We start from the raw sequence: 15,936 nt of genomic DNA on the forward strand, positions 1-15,936 counted from the left end.
AGCTATGACTAGTCTATATGACAGTAAAGTAAAGTCGGGTTTTTCTTGGTCAGCGGGTCTGGGTTTGGGTCTGTGGGTCTGGGGCTAAAACCCTTGTTTGTACTGCTCAATCCCAAACGACCCAATGGATCCAACCATGTGCCCAGTTTGGCCTAAGTCATTCACGGCATTGATTTAGACCCGCTTAAAACACTCACCCCACAACCTCCTCACACACATGGAAGTTGGGGATTGGGTAACAAGAAAAAAAAAAAAAAAAAAAAAAGAAGGAAAGGTTGACCAATCAAAACTAAAGGAGTCCAGGGGGTCTCAACCTTTATTAGGGTTGTTTGGAGTGTCCTAAATAAGTGCGCTTTTTAATTTTTTATGAAATATGGATTGGGTATGGGTATGAGTATGGGTATGGGTATGGGTTGAGTTTGAAATGATGTGATAGAGAGGTGATGTGACTTAAATAAGATAATAATTTTTTGACTTTTTAAATTTTTTTAAAGATGCCAAACTTGACCTAAAAATTACGTGAGGTATAATTTGCAGAGGCCTAATTGATTTTTTATTTTTTATTGTTTAAATTGCAATGTGTAATTAGTTGATGTATGACATGACGAGGTTATCACTCAATTAAGGCAAAGAAAAATGCTTTGGAGTTCTAATTTTTGAGCTTTAAATGTAGCTCTAATGAGTTGGCAGTGGGCTCCACCTACAGTGATGTGATGTTTTGGTCTTGATTTGTTTTTATTTTATTTTTTTTATTCATTGTCATGTCATTAGTGCTCTATTAGAGCATCAAAATTAGTAGTCTGAATCATTACTGTTAAGGCAAATTATATTAATGATCCTTATAATTTTAGAATTGTGTCACTTTGATTTTTGACTTTTCAATTATGATATATTTGACTCTAAATTTTGAATTTTGTTTCAAATAAGGACAATTGAATATACCACTGCTCAATTTTAAGGGCAAAGTCGTCAATTTGATAAAATATAAACTAATTTGACAAAAATAAATATCAAATGAATATTTTAAAATTTTTCAAAATTATTTCTATCTACCAAAGATAAAATTATGTAAAATTGATAAATTTTTTACACTTCTATTTTTTTATGTTTTTACCAAATTAATTTTATTATGTGTTTGGATGATGATAGTGGTTATTTTTATTTTCATTAATATAGTTTTATATTTTTTCAAAAGTCAAATATGACGATAACTTTGATATCATTATTAAACCAATCGATTAAATCAAAAAATCCAAAACTAAAAACATTTCATATATTAAATATATCGATTATACATTAAAAGCTTAACAATCACCCATTATATGATCATCATCCAAACGCATAATAAAAATTAATTTGGTAAAATAAATAAATAAATAAATGCGTAAAAAAATTATCAATTTTATATAATTTTATCTTTGGAGGGTAGAAATAATTTTTAAAATTTTAAAATTATTTTTTTTGTGACATTTATTTTTATCAAATTAGTTTATATTTTATCAAATTGACGACTTTGCCCTTGAAATTGAGCAATGGTCCTTAATTGTCCTTATTTGGAATAAGATTTAAAATTCAAAATTAAATGTGTCACAATTAAAAAATCAAAGATCAAAATGACACGAGTCCTAAAATTATACTTTATTTCTAACAGTATTTTATATAATTACAACTCACATAAGGAAAAAATATCACAACAGTAATACTCTCAAGGGATGTCTAAAATTTAGATTTACTGCTTGTGTTACTTTTTCAATTGATGAACAATAAATTTTTTTATGTTTTGACATCATATACAAATGATTAATCACTTCACACATTGATATGTATCTATTGTTTGGATGTTTTCATCATTTTTTTTCTTTTTGAGTTTAGATATTATATGATTCTTTCTTGGTTAGTTTCGTCTTGAAATTTTTTTATATAGTTGATATTTTAATTTAATTAAGAGTATTTATTTTACAATTTTATAATTCAATATATATATCATATAAAATTATTATATGATAATCCAACTACAACATATTTATATTTAATTTTTTTAATAAATTTTATATAATTTCTGTTTCTACATATTTTTATTTTTCAAATAAATATAAAAGAAAATTAAATAGTTAGAATTGCTTTTAATTTTGTGTTACTAATTCTTCTTCTAATTTAATTATTATTTTTAATATCAAAATGAATATTTATTTTATTATTTTATAATTTAATATATATCATACAAAATTATTATATGATAATTACAATTTTATAATATGATAAAACTAAAATTATCAAAATATACAAATAATTTAACTAAAATTAATATATAAAAGTATTTAAGTAACAATTTTATAGAACGATAGCGTCAATATTATCAAAATAAATAATTAAAATTATATTTTAATTTTAAATTTTAAATTAAAATTAAAATTAAAATTATTCTTTTATAATAAACATTGTCCCGTCAAATATTTTTTGAAAAAAAATAATACATACATTGCACAGATCAACTGTTAGTGAATAATTTATTGTGGGTCATTTTATTTTCAGGACTCCCCTTGCATTTTTGTTTTGATTAGGTTTTGAGAGGCCTATTTTTTATTTTTATTTTGACTGTATTTGATTTTGAATTTTAAATATTAAGCCAGTGTCTTAATTTAATTGTTTTGACAAGTTAGTTTGTTGGCCAAAAAAAAAATAAAAAAAACATTAAACAAAAAATTTATACACATGAATTATTCATATTTTTTCATATAATTAAAAAATTATTGTAAAAATATATTTTTTTCATCTCATAAAAAAATCACTAAAAAAATCAAACCCTACATCACCCCAATTATCTAAGTGTAAGGATCACTTGGGCCCATTTAGTTGTTTTCTTTTGTTTGAAAATTTATTAATTTTGAAAAATTATTAAGTAATCTCGAATATTACGTGGTCATATTATCTCATTAATTATTATTCATTATATCTCTTTGTATTTCTCAATTACTCAATATAAAAACGTAATGCCTCACCTTCTTTACTAACCATACTATCATGAAACACCACGGGACCGTACTCTCAAAATACTGAATAATTACCGTTTGTCGTTACCTATTTTAAACCCAATTGTAGTTGGAGAAATTTTTGAGTGCAAATAGGGTAAGTGTCATGTGATATCTTTCTCTTCTCTCATTGGTTGAGATAGCAGGGGTTATATTTATGTGTTGGGTGATGGAAAAACAACATGGGAAGTCATAATATTTGTGATTGGTTGAAGACATCACGTAATCCTATATGCACCCAAGAATTTTTCCAATTGTTGAGCCTATTGCTGAAATTTTACAAGTCCAATGTACAAATGGCGAACAAGTAAATGTTAGAAATTCCTAATGTATCATTCTTAAATTAAATTAATCTATAATGATGTAGACTATCCAATGTGAATTATTAATTATTTTAAAAAGACTTAAGGCCCAACCATGTGCCACATCTGAAAGTTCGGATTATTTTAATAAGAACAACACATTAAATGGAGAATGTTAGAAGTAATTAATTGACTATCCAGCACCCAAATTTACTTATTGATACGGTTATTAATTATCTTTATAGTTATAACCATAGTTTAGTGTGAATAAATTATCTAAACTGTTTTCAATCTCTGCACATTGTTGATATGTTTGTACACTTATAAAGCATCAAGTACTAGAAAATTTTATGTACTTTGTAGAGAAAGAATCAGATCTAAAAAGACTCTTATTTTACCTTATATCTTGCAGCAGAAAAGTTCAGATTTATTATTGTTGTTCAAATCAAATATGACGTTTGGTTTGTATTTCTGAAAAAAATTTGGGAAATTTTCTCTACAAATAAGTTTTTAAAAGTAATCAAACCAAACAAATTTTCTCAAAAAAATTTCTCAAAACTTGTAAACCAAACAAGTTTTCCAAACAAATCTCTCTCACACACATCAAATCAATCACTTTTTCCAAAACTCTCTCTCAAAATAATTTCCTAAAACATCTTTTGAAAAAAACCAAACCAAACAACTTTTCGTACTTTTTATCTCTAAAACACATCTCTCAAACACAAACCACACATACCAATATATTCTTGTTTCTTTGCTCATTTCTAAGGCTATTAAAATATCCCACATAACATAAGCCTAAACAAAGGACTGAATAATTTTAGTCTCACACATACTCACACATGAGATAAAAACAAATAGAAATGGAAGTTTATAATTCCATAGTAAATTAACCAAAAAAGAAAAGAAAATAAAAGAAATTAAAAGTCCAGAAACAGAAGTCAATGCCCGAACCATACATTATTCTTGCTGTGAAGAGAAAGGAATTGAAGAGGAGACCAAAAAAAAAAAAAAACCCACAAGAGAAAGCGAACTATGGGAGGGACTCTACGTGATGTCAAGGTTCGAGTCTTATATTTTTCAATTTCTTTCTTCTCTTGGCCCAAAAAGAGAAAGAGTATGGGGGGACTCACAGCAGGAAAGATACGCATGGTGCGTTCTTGACTCCCTCTTTTAAGGGAAAAAATGAAAATAAAAAGAAAAAGAAATTTTAAAAAAGGACAAAAAAATTAAAATTAAAATTGAGGAGGGTTGAAATTAAGAAGTAAAGTTGGCGCAGATTGCAATGAACCAAACCACCGGTAGCAGTAGGAGGAGCAGTAGCACCAAGCAGCAGTATGTCAGCTTCAGCAATTGATGATGGAGCATTCAAATTCCCAACTACCCCAAATTGTCCTTCAGTACTTCTCTCTTTTTATTTTTTTATTTTTTTTGAATACTGACCTCTGTGTGGTGTATTAAAAGATGGTTGAGTAGCTGAAGCAGATTCATAAGGAAGTAGTGCAATTCAAGGCAGCTTTAATTTGGTGGACAGTGGTGCCGATAAGATTATTAACAGTTGTAACCGACTCCGGGTTCATCTTGGCAGTTGGCAGGCTACTAACTAGAATTTGAAACACAACAGTAATTAGCGAACCTGCTGATGATGTGCTACGACTCTGTTTGCTGTCACTCGTGGATGCTCCTCCTCCGTCCCGTGATCTGACGGCCATGTCGCATTGACCGTCGGGCATAATGGTGAATCCTGACGGCAGGAGGGGTATGTAGGATGGATCCTCACCGCTCATTGCTATGTTGATGGCGGGTAGGTCCACCGGGCAGTAGACAACCAGGGATCCAGATGAGTCTATGCAGCTCTCTTGGAGAATTAACATGTTGTTCTGGCTTGTGTTGAATGCCTGGTCATGCATGCATGCATTAAATTATCCCATGTGATCATAAAAGAGTGCATATACAGTAAGTATTATTCATTAGAGTAATTATTTTTGGCAACATTGATCAAAAAATGAAAAGATAACGATTTCCCAACAAAGAATTTATACATAAAATTTCACCATAACAATGTTACTGTTACATTTTTAAAATAAGAAATAATTTATTTTAATGGGTCTTTTTGGTATGAAATTAATGCTATTGTTTTGACAATATTAATCAAATGAAATTTAAAAATTAATTGTAAATTAAATATATATATATATATATATATATATTCATAGATGTGACAAGCACGAATGGAAATTTGAAATTTAAAACATGACACACTAATATAAACATATGTGAGTAAGAAAAATTTGTAAAATTTGTTAAATTATATAGTATTATTTCAATAAAAATGTCAATAAATAACTTGGGAAGAGAATTCAAGGAACTGAATATATATACATATACCTAACAACACTATATATTTATCTCTGATGTACCTTAAAAAAAAAAAAAAAAGTAACAACACTATATATTTTGGTGAATATATATATTGAAAAAAATATATTTTGTTTTTTAATAAAAATTTAGCAAAATCTTAGTGAGAAAAATTAATTACCCTGAGAACAGAGATACAGTTCCCTGGGTGAGACCCATTTGCAATGTGGGCAACCTCCTGGACCGCATTGCCATTGAAGAGAACATCCCACTGCATATAAGATCAAATTAATTGAATAAACACAAATTTAAAGCATCTCACAGTTCCAAATTAAATGTTGGATAAACCAAAATTTTAATCCCTATAATTTGACCCAAATTCACTTCAATTTTTTTGTGGCCTCATGAGATTGTGCTATAAATCATGAATTTAACATACGCTTTGAACAAAAAGACCAAATTAAAACAATAAAAGTGAAAACAAATTTTGGATCAAAATACCCAATTTCGACAAATATAATTTTGAAAGTAGACTGTATATATATATATTTTTTTTGGAGACATAATAAAATAATGTAGGTGTAATTATTTTTTATCAATTTTATGTTTTCCATGCATCTTCTACCCACAATGACATAAAAAACAAATAGATTGAACCATGGAAGTGAATTTGCGGTGAGTCTTACGGTCCGGACAACACGGTCCAGTCCACATGATGAAATGGAGATAAGTCGAGTCCTACATATAATGTAGGAATTGAATATACCTGAGGTCGAGTACGTTCATCCCTAAAGAAATTGAAAACATTTTGGGGAGAAACAGGGACCCAAATGGTTGTAGCAGCACTGAGGACCACACCACTGGGCTGGCCTGGATCGGTACTCTTGTGAAGGCTGGCTCGGACTTCAACTTCATTTAACCCTGAAAGTGAGGTCCACTGGTGACCGTTGGATGGGTTGATGCTCCCACAAAAATTGTTTATCATCCTTTGTGCCAGTTTCATCATGCTTCTCTTTCCATCTGATGATGGAATCACTGCCAAAAAAAATTTATAATTGATTAACCAGCTAAATTGAAGGAAGGGTGCTGGTACACTGCACAACTTAAAAACATTTAATGGGTTTCATCATTTTCATCGGTTATCAATGTAATCACAACATATGAGATGATAAATACAACATAAAAAGTGATAGATTAATACGATCATTCTAACATTATTATTATTAATAATAACTTAGAAAAGGTTGCATGTCTTGATTGTGAAATTAGTAAAATACTATTGTCTTATAATCAACATCATTTTGATTCATAATTAAAACATTATATTGGGTCATAACCAAAACACAATGCCACAATTTAAAAATAAAAATAAAAATAAAACATTTTAAGTCATGATTAATACGCAAGAATGCATAAGTTTCATACTACATTTAGTCACCAAAATATCACTTTAAATCACGGATTTTGTTAAAGAGTGTCATAAAGACAAGATAGTTGGTAAGTATGAAATAATTGTATATTCTTTATGAGAGTACATGATATAAAGAATGTACAATTGTGTTTTAAATTTTGTAAATCAAAGTCTGTAAGACACTATTTATCTATTAACAAATAAATAAATAAGAGTATAAGTACTGACCACCTCCAAGGTCACGAGTAGAATTGCCAGTGACCATGAGGCAAGCAAATCTCTCACACATCCTTTGAAGAGAAGCAAGCCATCTTTCAGCTCCAAATGCCAACCCACTATGAATAAGATCTTTGAAAAGCCTATGTGTTGGTGTTTTGTCTTGTATCTCCACATGTTCCACCCAAGTCACCTGTACTTCCCAAATGCCACGCCAAACATAACAATAATTACTAAACTACAAATTAAAGGACAATTTTTGGATTATGACTCTATACAATAATTTTTTGGTTTAGGAAGTGGTTTTTTTAATATTTTTTTTTTACTAAAATATGAGGTCAAAAAATTGTTTTATGACTTTTTATGAAAAAATGTGCAAAAAAAAGTAAAGAGAATGAGAAGAAAAAACTAAAAGTGTTTGAGAATGGTTTTTATGACTTTCTTTAATTTTTTTGACTAAATTAGTCTATTGCCAAACAATCCCTTAATTTATATGGAAGCCACAATCACAAAATGATTAATGTTGCACACTATAGCTAGTAATAGCAAACTAAAATCAATTACAAGATCAGACAAAGAATACAAATGAAGAGATTAGATTTTACAAAGTTCGCCAGTGCAGTGCACTTTTAAAAATTCTTATCCATCTATATGCATGATTTGTCTGATCCTGTAATTGATTTCTATATTGGTAGATTTATTATATTATAAAGTTGGAGAGAGATATAACCTTGGAGTAGCCATTAGGCATATCTTGGATGAAACATCCAGAAGGTAGCTTGTGACATCGATCCTGCAAAGAATGACTAGAAGAAGATAGGGAGGTCTCTTGAATTTGAGGGAGATGATCATATGAGACATTTACTATTGCCCAAGACCCTTGCTCTATTTGCTGACATAAACGTAGCACATAGAATTGCCTTGTTGCTACCAGTGGTGACAGCACCTGCACCTCTTCATACATCTGCATCCATGCCATGCCATGCATCAATCAGGGACGGACGTATAGGGGGACCAGCGGGGCACATGCTCCCCCTGGATTTGGAATTTTTTTTTTTTCTTTCAAACATAAATAAAATATTTTAAATAAAAAAAATTACAAAAATATTATTTGGAGTGAAATATCAATGAAATTTTTTAAATTATGAGAACAATAATGATTATTTTGATTGAAAATGAAGAGACTATGATAACTTAAGTTATATTATCTATGAAAATTTTATGCAAAAATTTCAATGTAACAGTGATGTCTATTCAAATTATAGAGGAAATAATAATTAATAGAATCCAACAATGATAAGTGCATAGAATGAACCGATGTGTCACAAAAGACATCAGTGCATTCTGTGTGTGCATTGTTGTTTTAGTAGAAATCTACTAACTCCATTATATATATGTATGTAAATAATTTACCAGCTGTAAGGAACCACTTTGGCCACCCAACACTCCAGATGATATTACTTCAAGTGTTCTTGCCTTGGAGATGATGGTGGGAAATAGCTCCACCCATTTGTTCTGCAAATTAACACTAAATTAGTCCTCCATCATATTTTATAGACTAATCAAGTATTCTCTGTTCTCAAATTCATTTTCATATTAAATAGTGTCCCAAGGCACTCATTAGCCTTTGCCATAAATTAATTACTGTAGTAAAATAAACATATAAAAAAATAAAAAATAAATAAAAGAGGATAAGAAATTAATAAATTAATTAACTAACCGAATCCATAAACATTTCAACCAATGCCAAACCATTCATGATGACAACCCCTGAATCTCTTGATGCTTCAATTCGAACGTTGGGATTCTTATTATTAGCCCTGGGGAAGAGCCTCTCATAAGTATCGAGATTAAGAACATCTTTCCCATCACTGCTGGACTTTATCCACAAACCATCATTGTTCTGCAAAAGCCTAATAAATTCCTCCATTGCATTCCCAGCAACATCTGCCATCAGGGATTTATCCATCTCCGAAATGTTTATTGCCTGAAATGGCAGGTTTTGAGGTGTTGTCGACGAAGAACTAACCGGTAGATGAAGAAGATCAAGATCAAGATCGAGTGAATGGTGGCCGCCCATCATCGCCTGAGCCCCGAAAGTGGCCATTGATAGATCCAAGGAGGAAATTTGAATTGGCTGCACAGGAGGGAGTTGTGAAACTGGCCTCCCTAGGTACTTGGCCGCAATGCTCGAAACTCTGTCAAGCTGCCACAAACAATTACTCTTTAAAAAAAAAAAAAAAAAAACAAAAATTCAAATGTAACGGGTGTTCTAAGCCTAAAACAGAATTAATGATTATTTAAGTAGATGGTTTAAAGCTCAAAACACAATCAATCTTGCAATAATGATTATTGGAGAAATATTGTTGCAGATAATCAAGATTATTATTTTAATCAATATTATCCCTTACAAGTTACAATCCATTTGGATTTAGTGATGTGGGTAGAGAAATATAGTATTAATTAATCACCTATTTGAATTACTAAGGATGAGAGAAATAAAAACAAATAGAGTGAAATTTCTCTTAAAACTTACTTTTCAAATCTCTACAAAGAAATGAACAAAATTGGAGACAAATCACCTATTACCTTTTTTATGTCAATATCACAATTTTTTTACTTTTTTTTTCTTTTCTTTTTTTTTTTTGTGTGTGTGTGTTTTCCTCCAACTTAACCAATTCTCTTTTAATTTAACTAATAATCATTTATTTTACTTACTCTGGATCCCCCAAACAAACTTTAAATTACTAGTTATTAGATTGAAAGGGATAATGAAGTAACCTCTTCCTTCAATTGGGCATTCTCCATTTGCAACTTCTGCTCGTCGAAATATGAATCTTCACTGACAGGAGGACCTCCGCAAGTAGGGCATATCACATTCTTGAGTGCCTCTCTGATTGCTATATTCTCGCAACGAATTCTATCATTTTCTGCCCTCAGTGCACCGTTATCTGCTCTTTCATGTTGAGCCTAATTCGAAACCATTAGAGCCGCATCACATCGATCGGGTGATGATAAGTGAAAAAGAAAAGATAAAACAAATCTAATTATTATGCATTAAAGTCATAAAAAATAAATAAATTAATTAATTAAAAAATGTAATGTAGAAAGAAATGTTACACACGAATGCAAAACATTCATTTGGGAATATTTTGTTAACAGAAATCTTTACTTTCTCAAGCATTCAATGAATTAAAAGTTAACAAATAAATAAATAAATATATAAAATGTAGGAACATACCTTCATTTGGGTCCTCCTGTTCTGGAACCAGAACTTAATCTGGCGAGGAGCCAAGCCTAGCTCTCTGCTTAACTGCAACCTTTGCTTCTCGTCTGGATGAGGAGAGTCTTTGAATATTCTGGGTATCAAAAACATTAATCAAAAATATATATAAAAAACATTATTAATACTATCAAAGCAAAAGAAGGAAAAAAAAAAAAAAAAAAATGTGAAAAAGAAAAAAAGAAAGAGAGATTCCCATTTTGAAAAACGGCATGTTCACATGCATCATCATTTACTAAAAACATAAACAAAGAAACAGAACAGAACTATATGTGTGCAATCTTTGCTTCTTGTTTTTATCTTGATGAGGAAAGTCAACATTCATTCTTGGTTTCCAGAAACATTAAAAAAATAATAATAATAATACTATTAAAGCAAATCTTTTTAAAGAGAGAGAGAGAGAGAGAGAGAGAGAGAGAGAGGAATGATTCAAAGCTTCCCATTTTGCAAAACAGCCTGCCCATTAACTAAAAACAAAACCCAGAAGCAGTATCGTCTGGATGAGAGAGAGAGAGAGAGAGAGAGAGAGAGAGAGAGAAGAGATCATGAAATATGTGAACTTACGCTTCAAGCTTCTGAATCTGGTAAGCAGTGTGGCGATGGTATCGTTTCTTCCTCCGGTGAGGATCAGAGTCATCGTGGTGGTCTCCGCCGGACCCACCACTCCCTCCGCCGCCGATACCGTACTCCATCGGTGGTGGTGGTGGTGGTGGTGAATAGCTTCAGCAGCAGTATCTCAGGCAAGAGTTGTGCCGGTGACTGGGATTGTAATGACATTGGTGGTTAAAGAAGAAGAAGAAGAAGAAGAAGAAGAAGCAAAGAATCTTAGCCGAATCATGGATTACCATGATATGATATATTGAGTGTATTAATAATACAAATATATCATTTAGTGTTTATTATTACAAAATCACAGGAAAAACAAGAAGAAGAATATATGATCATAAACGACAAGGATTAGATATGGATTTGGTGGGGTGTGGGATTGATTTTGAGAAGCATTGTCTAAAGAAATAACTGATTTCATTTCATTTCAAAGACGAGGCCGTCGTAACGGCTGGAAAGTCGGCATGAATGAATCCAGAGGAGAGAGATATTTGGGTGGGTGGGGGGAAGGGATTGTAAAGGGGGCAATGAATGAAATTTAGGGAGAGGTGGGGGAGTAATTAAGAGAGGCGTTGGGTTGGAAAAGATGGGTACGAACAAGAGAGAGAGAGAGCGCTAATCCAAAGTACCATTCTACCACTGCTCTCTCTCTCTCTCTCTCTATATATATATTTATATGATGATGCTCTAGCAACTGAGTGAATGTATGTTTGTTGTAACCGACGGATTTAAAGCCATTTTTGTCTGATTACACGGACAGACGAGAGAGAGAGAGAGAGAGAGAGAGAGAGAGAGTGTTTTTAATTGAATTGAATGAATTGCTCAACTCTTTCGAAAAGGAAAAGGAGTCTATTGCTCTCTCTCTCTCTCTCTCTCTCTCTCTCTCTCCTCTTTCAACTACTAGTAATGTTTGGAGTTAAAGAGTGTGAACCAGAAGAGAGAGAGAGAGGACAGATGCTCGCTCACACACAGCCAGGTGGACAGAGGGGGCTTTAAAGCAGGAGTAGCTGCCGGAAGTTAATTTTTCGACTGCCGGCGTTGGTGTGGCTCCCGGCTCACTCTCTGTCTATATTAAATTGACTTTATTGTTCCCTCTCTCTCTCTCTCTTTTTTTCAGCTTGGTACATTTACGTCAGTTGACTTGGTTATTTTGAGTAGATAATTAAGAATTATTTTTTAATTTATTTTGAGTTATTTATTTTTTAAATAATGATAGAGATCTTTTTTTGAGACTCCCGCAACCTTTATATTGATTCATACCCTTCATAATGGGGATCCCCACGTACATGAGTAGGCTCCACACATCATGAATGATGTGAATCACTATAGAGATTGTGAGATCCTTTAAAAATGGAGTCTCATTTATTTTTCTTATTTTTTATATATCTTACATTTTTTTAAGAAAAAATTAAAAAATCAGATTTTAACAATTTTTTAAAAATAATTCTCAATAACAAAAATATCAAGAATTTTAAAAAAATTATTAATATTTTTATTAAATACGTCATTTTGACGTGAGATTCAATCCTAAATAAATCTTTTATCTATATAAGATATTCAATAAAATATTAATAAAATATTTAAATTTCTAACATTAGTCATTAGTAAATCTTCTTTCTTCTCCCTCACTAATAAGGTTTATTTTGACGATTGACCTAAAAGTCAATTTTTTTATTTTTGGTTTTTTTTATTCAAGTCATTTTTTATATATTTTTTAAAAAAATTAAAAAAATCAACTTTTTACTTATTTTCTAAAACAATCCTAAATAATAAATACTCCCTTCATCTTAAAATATTATTTTTTTATTATCTTAAAATATTAATCTTTTTCAAAAATTAAAATAACATGAATTTTTTATTTTATTTTTCTTTTAAATTTATTAATCTTAATATTTTTAAAGTGTAATAATTATACTACTATCAAATGATAGTATCGAAAAGTTAATTTTTTAAATGTAATAATTATACTATAAAAGAAAAAGTTAATTTTTTTAAAAAGACCTAATATTTTAGAATTGAATAACTACGACAAATTATAAATACATCGGGAGATTTGATTAAAATACATAGTGATCCATGCCCTTCATAATGGGGATCCCTACATACATGAGTAGACCCCACACATCATGAATGATGTGAATCACTATAGAGATTGTGAGGTCCTCTAAAAAGGGAGTCTCATTTATTTTTCTTATATATTATATATTTTACATTTTTTTAAGAAAAAATTAAAAAATCAGATTTTAACAATTTTTTAAAAATAATTCTCAATAACAAAAATATCAAGAATCTTAAAAATTTTATTAATATTTTTATTAAATACGTCATTTTGACATGAGATTCAGTCATAAATAAATCTTATATCTATATAAGATATTCAATAAAATATTAATAAAATATTTAAATTTCTAACATTAGTCATTAGTAAATCTTCTTTCTTCCTCCTTACTAATGAGTCCGGATTCTCGGCCGCCCTACCTGGCAGCCGTTCCCAACAGCCCCCAAAACGACGTCGTTTTGGGGGTTTTTTTGGTTTTTTTTTTCTTTCTTCTTCCTCGTCTGAACAGAACCAGAAGGGAGGGGAGGGGAGGGGAAGAAGAGAGAGAGAGGGATGGGAGGGGAAGAAGAGAGAGAGGAAGGGAGAAGAAGAGGGAGCCACCGGTGGGCCGGACTGGAGGAGGAGGAGGCGGAGGCGACGGCGGTGCAGCTGCTGCAACGAGCTAGATCGGGCGACGATCGGACGGCTGGCGAGCTCGACGACCTGCGACGGCGAGTCTTCGGTGAATCCGGACCCCCTCCCCTCCCCTTCCTCTCTCCCTTCTTCCCCTCCCCTCCCCTCTGGTTCTGCGAAGAAGAAGAAAAGAAAAAAACGAAAAAACCCCCAAAACGACGTCGTTTTGGGAGGCTGTTGGGAACGGCCGCCGAGAAGGGCGGCCGAGGATCCGAATTCCTCACTAATAAGGTTTATTTTGACGATTGACCTAAAAGTCAATTTTTTTATTTTGGGTTTTTTTTTATTCAAGTCATTTTTTATATTTTTTTTAAAAAAATTAAAAAAAAATCAACTTTTTACTTATTTTCTAAAACAATCCTAAATAATAAATACTCCCTTCATCTTAAAATATTATTTTTTTATTATCTTAAAATATTAATCTTTTTCAAAAATTAAAATAACATGAATTTTTTATTTTATTTTTCTTTTAAATTTATTAATCTTAATATTTTTAAAGTGTAATAATTATACTACTATCAAATGATAGTTTCGAAAAGTTAATTTTTTAAATGTAATAATTGTACTATAAAAGAAAAAGTTAATTTTTTAAAAAAGACCTAATATTTTAGAATTGAATAACTACGACAAATTATAAATACATCAGGAGATTTGATTAAAATACATATTTTTTAATAATTTTAGAAATTTTGATACATCCTTGTTAGAATTTGTCATGTAAGAGTATCTCCAACGGTTGAACAAAATTTTCATCAAATTTGAGTAAAAAAAAGGCATTTGGCTCAATCTGATATCAATCACTCCAACGGTATATTGTAACTTTCATCAAAACGTACCAGACGTCCGGGGGGACGACCGGCCGGTCGACCGGAAAGAGCAAAATCTGTACAATTTTGTAATTGAATTTTCAAGCTTGAGGGTCATCCAGGGGGTCGACCCCGGGGTCGATCGGGTGGTCGACCTCCCAGTGTAAAATCTGTACAAAATTTTGCGCAAAATTGGTCATTCGGTAGAGAAAATACAACGGTAATGAATAGTGTTTTGGTGAAAGACCCAACGCATTCTCAGTTTGGTTAAATTTTTATTTAATTCTCAATTTGATATCAGTTTGGTGAAACTATTGAAGAGAGAAAAAGTGACTTTTTCATCAAATTTCAAATCTGATGCACAATTTGATGCACTGTTGGAGATGGCTTAACAAAGTTTTGACATAAAAAATAAAATTAATAACCATCTTTATATATAATAATAAAATTATCAAAATTATTAATTAAAATATATTGCTGACTTCGTAGAAAACTATTAACTGACTTAACAATTGATTAATAAAAGTGATTATTTATTATGCGATTGCAAATTTTAAGGGGGAAAATGTAACTTTTAAAATCACAATAAATTATTAATATTTTAAGTAAATATTTAAAATATGTTTATAATTTACTCTAATAAATAATAAAATAAAATAAGATATTATTAGTTGCCTATGGAATAGAGCATGTTATGTGTTATTTTTCATCAGTTATAAAACATTATGTTTTCATATTGCCTTCCAAAAATTATTATGAAAATGACAAATTCTATTATTTAATTCAACCACAATTAAAAAAAAAAAAAAAGACACTACATGACAATAACTTCAAAGGTATGCAATAATTGCTCAAAATAAAACACGTCGACGTAGTTTGATAAATTTATATTTATTTATTTATAAAAATATGTTTGGTATATAAAATTTCAAAAAGATTATTTTGAAAACATGTTAGATGGTTGCCTAAAGGTGAATGCAGATGGTGATTGTGGACAATAAGGTCTCGTTTGTTTTCAGAGGTAGAATGGAAGGGATTGATAGTAAGAGGATTAATAGTGAGGGGATTAAATAAAATTGTGTTTGTTTTGATGATAGTTGTTAGTGTGGGGATTGTTAAATTATTTTTATATGAAATAATAAAACAAATAAAAAAATACAAAAACATTAAACATTAATGTTTTAAAAAAATGCT

General features: G+C 30.6%; 1 protein-coding gene across 1 annotated transcript; it reads right to left on the reverse strand.

Moving 5' to 3' along the window:
• Positions 1-4,274: 4,274 nt before the first annotated feature.
• LOC114280808 (homeobox-leucine zipper protein HDG11) lies at positions 4,275-11,883 on the reverse strand. The gene is made up of 10 exons (XM_082911752.1): positions 11,164-11,883; positions 10,558-10,675; positions 10,098-10,286; positions 9,037-9,522; positions 8,730-8,831; positions 8,047-8,280; positions 7,329-7,509; positions 6,456-6,724; positions 5,871-5,960; positions 4,275-5,229 (listed from the first exon to the last, which is right to left on the reverse strand). Exons 1-10 carry the CDS (start codon positions 11,289-11,291, stop codon positions 4,819-4,821), a joined length of 2,208 nt encoding a protein of 735 aa, XP_082767878.1. The 5' UTR covers positions 11,292-11,883; the 3' UTR covers positions 4,275-4,818.
• Between the last annotated feature and the right edge of the window lie 4,053 nt (positions 11,884-15,936).

Source organism: Camellia sinensis, unplaced genomic scaffold (assembly GCF_055761805.1).
Source record: "Camellia sinensis isolate YWXY unplaced genomic scaffold, ASM5576180v1 Unanchor13, whole genome shotgun sequence".
In the NCBI taxonomy this organism is placed as follows: Eukaryota; Viridiplantae; Streptophyta; class Magnoliopsida; order Ericales; family Theaceae; genus Camellia; species Camellia sinensis.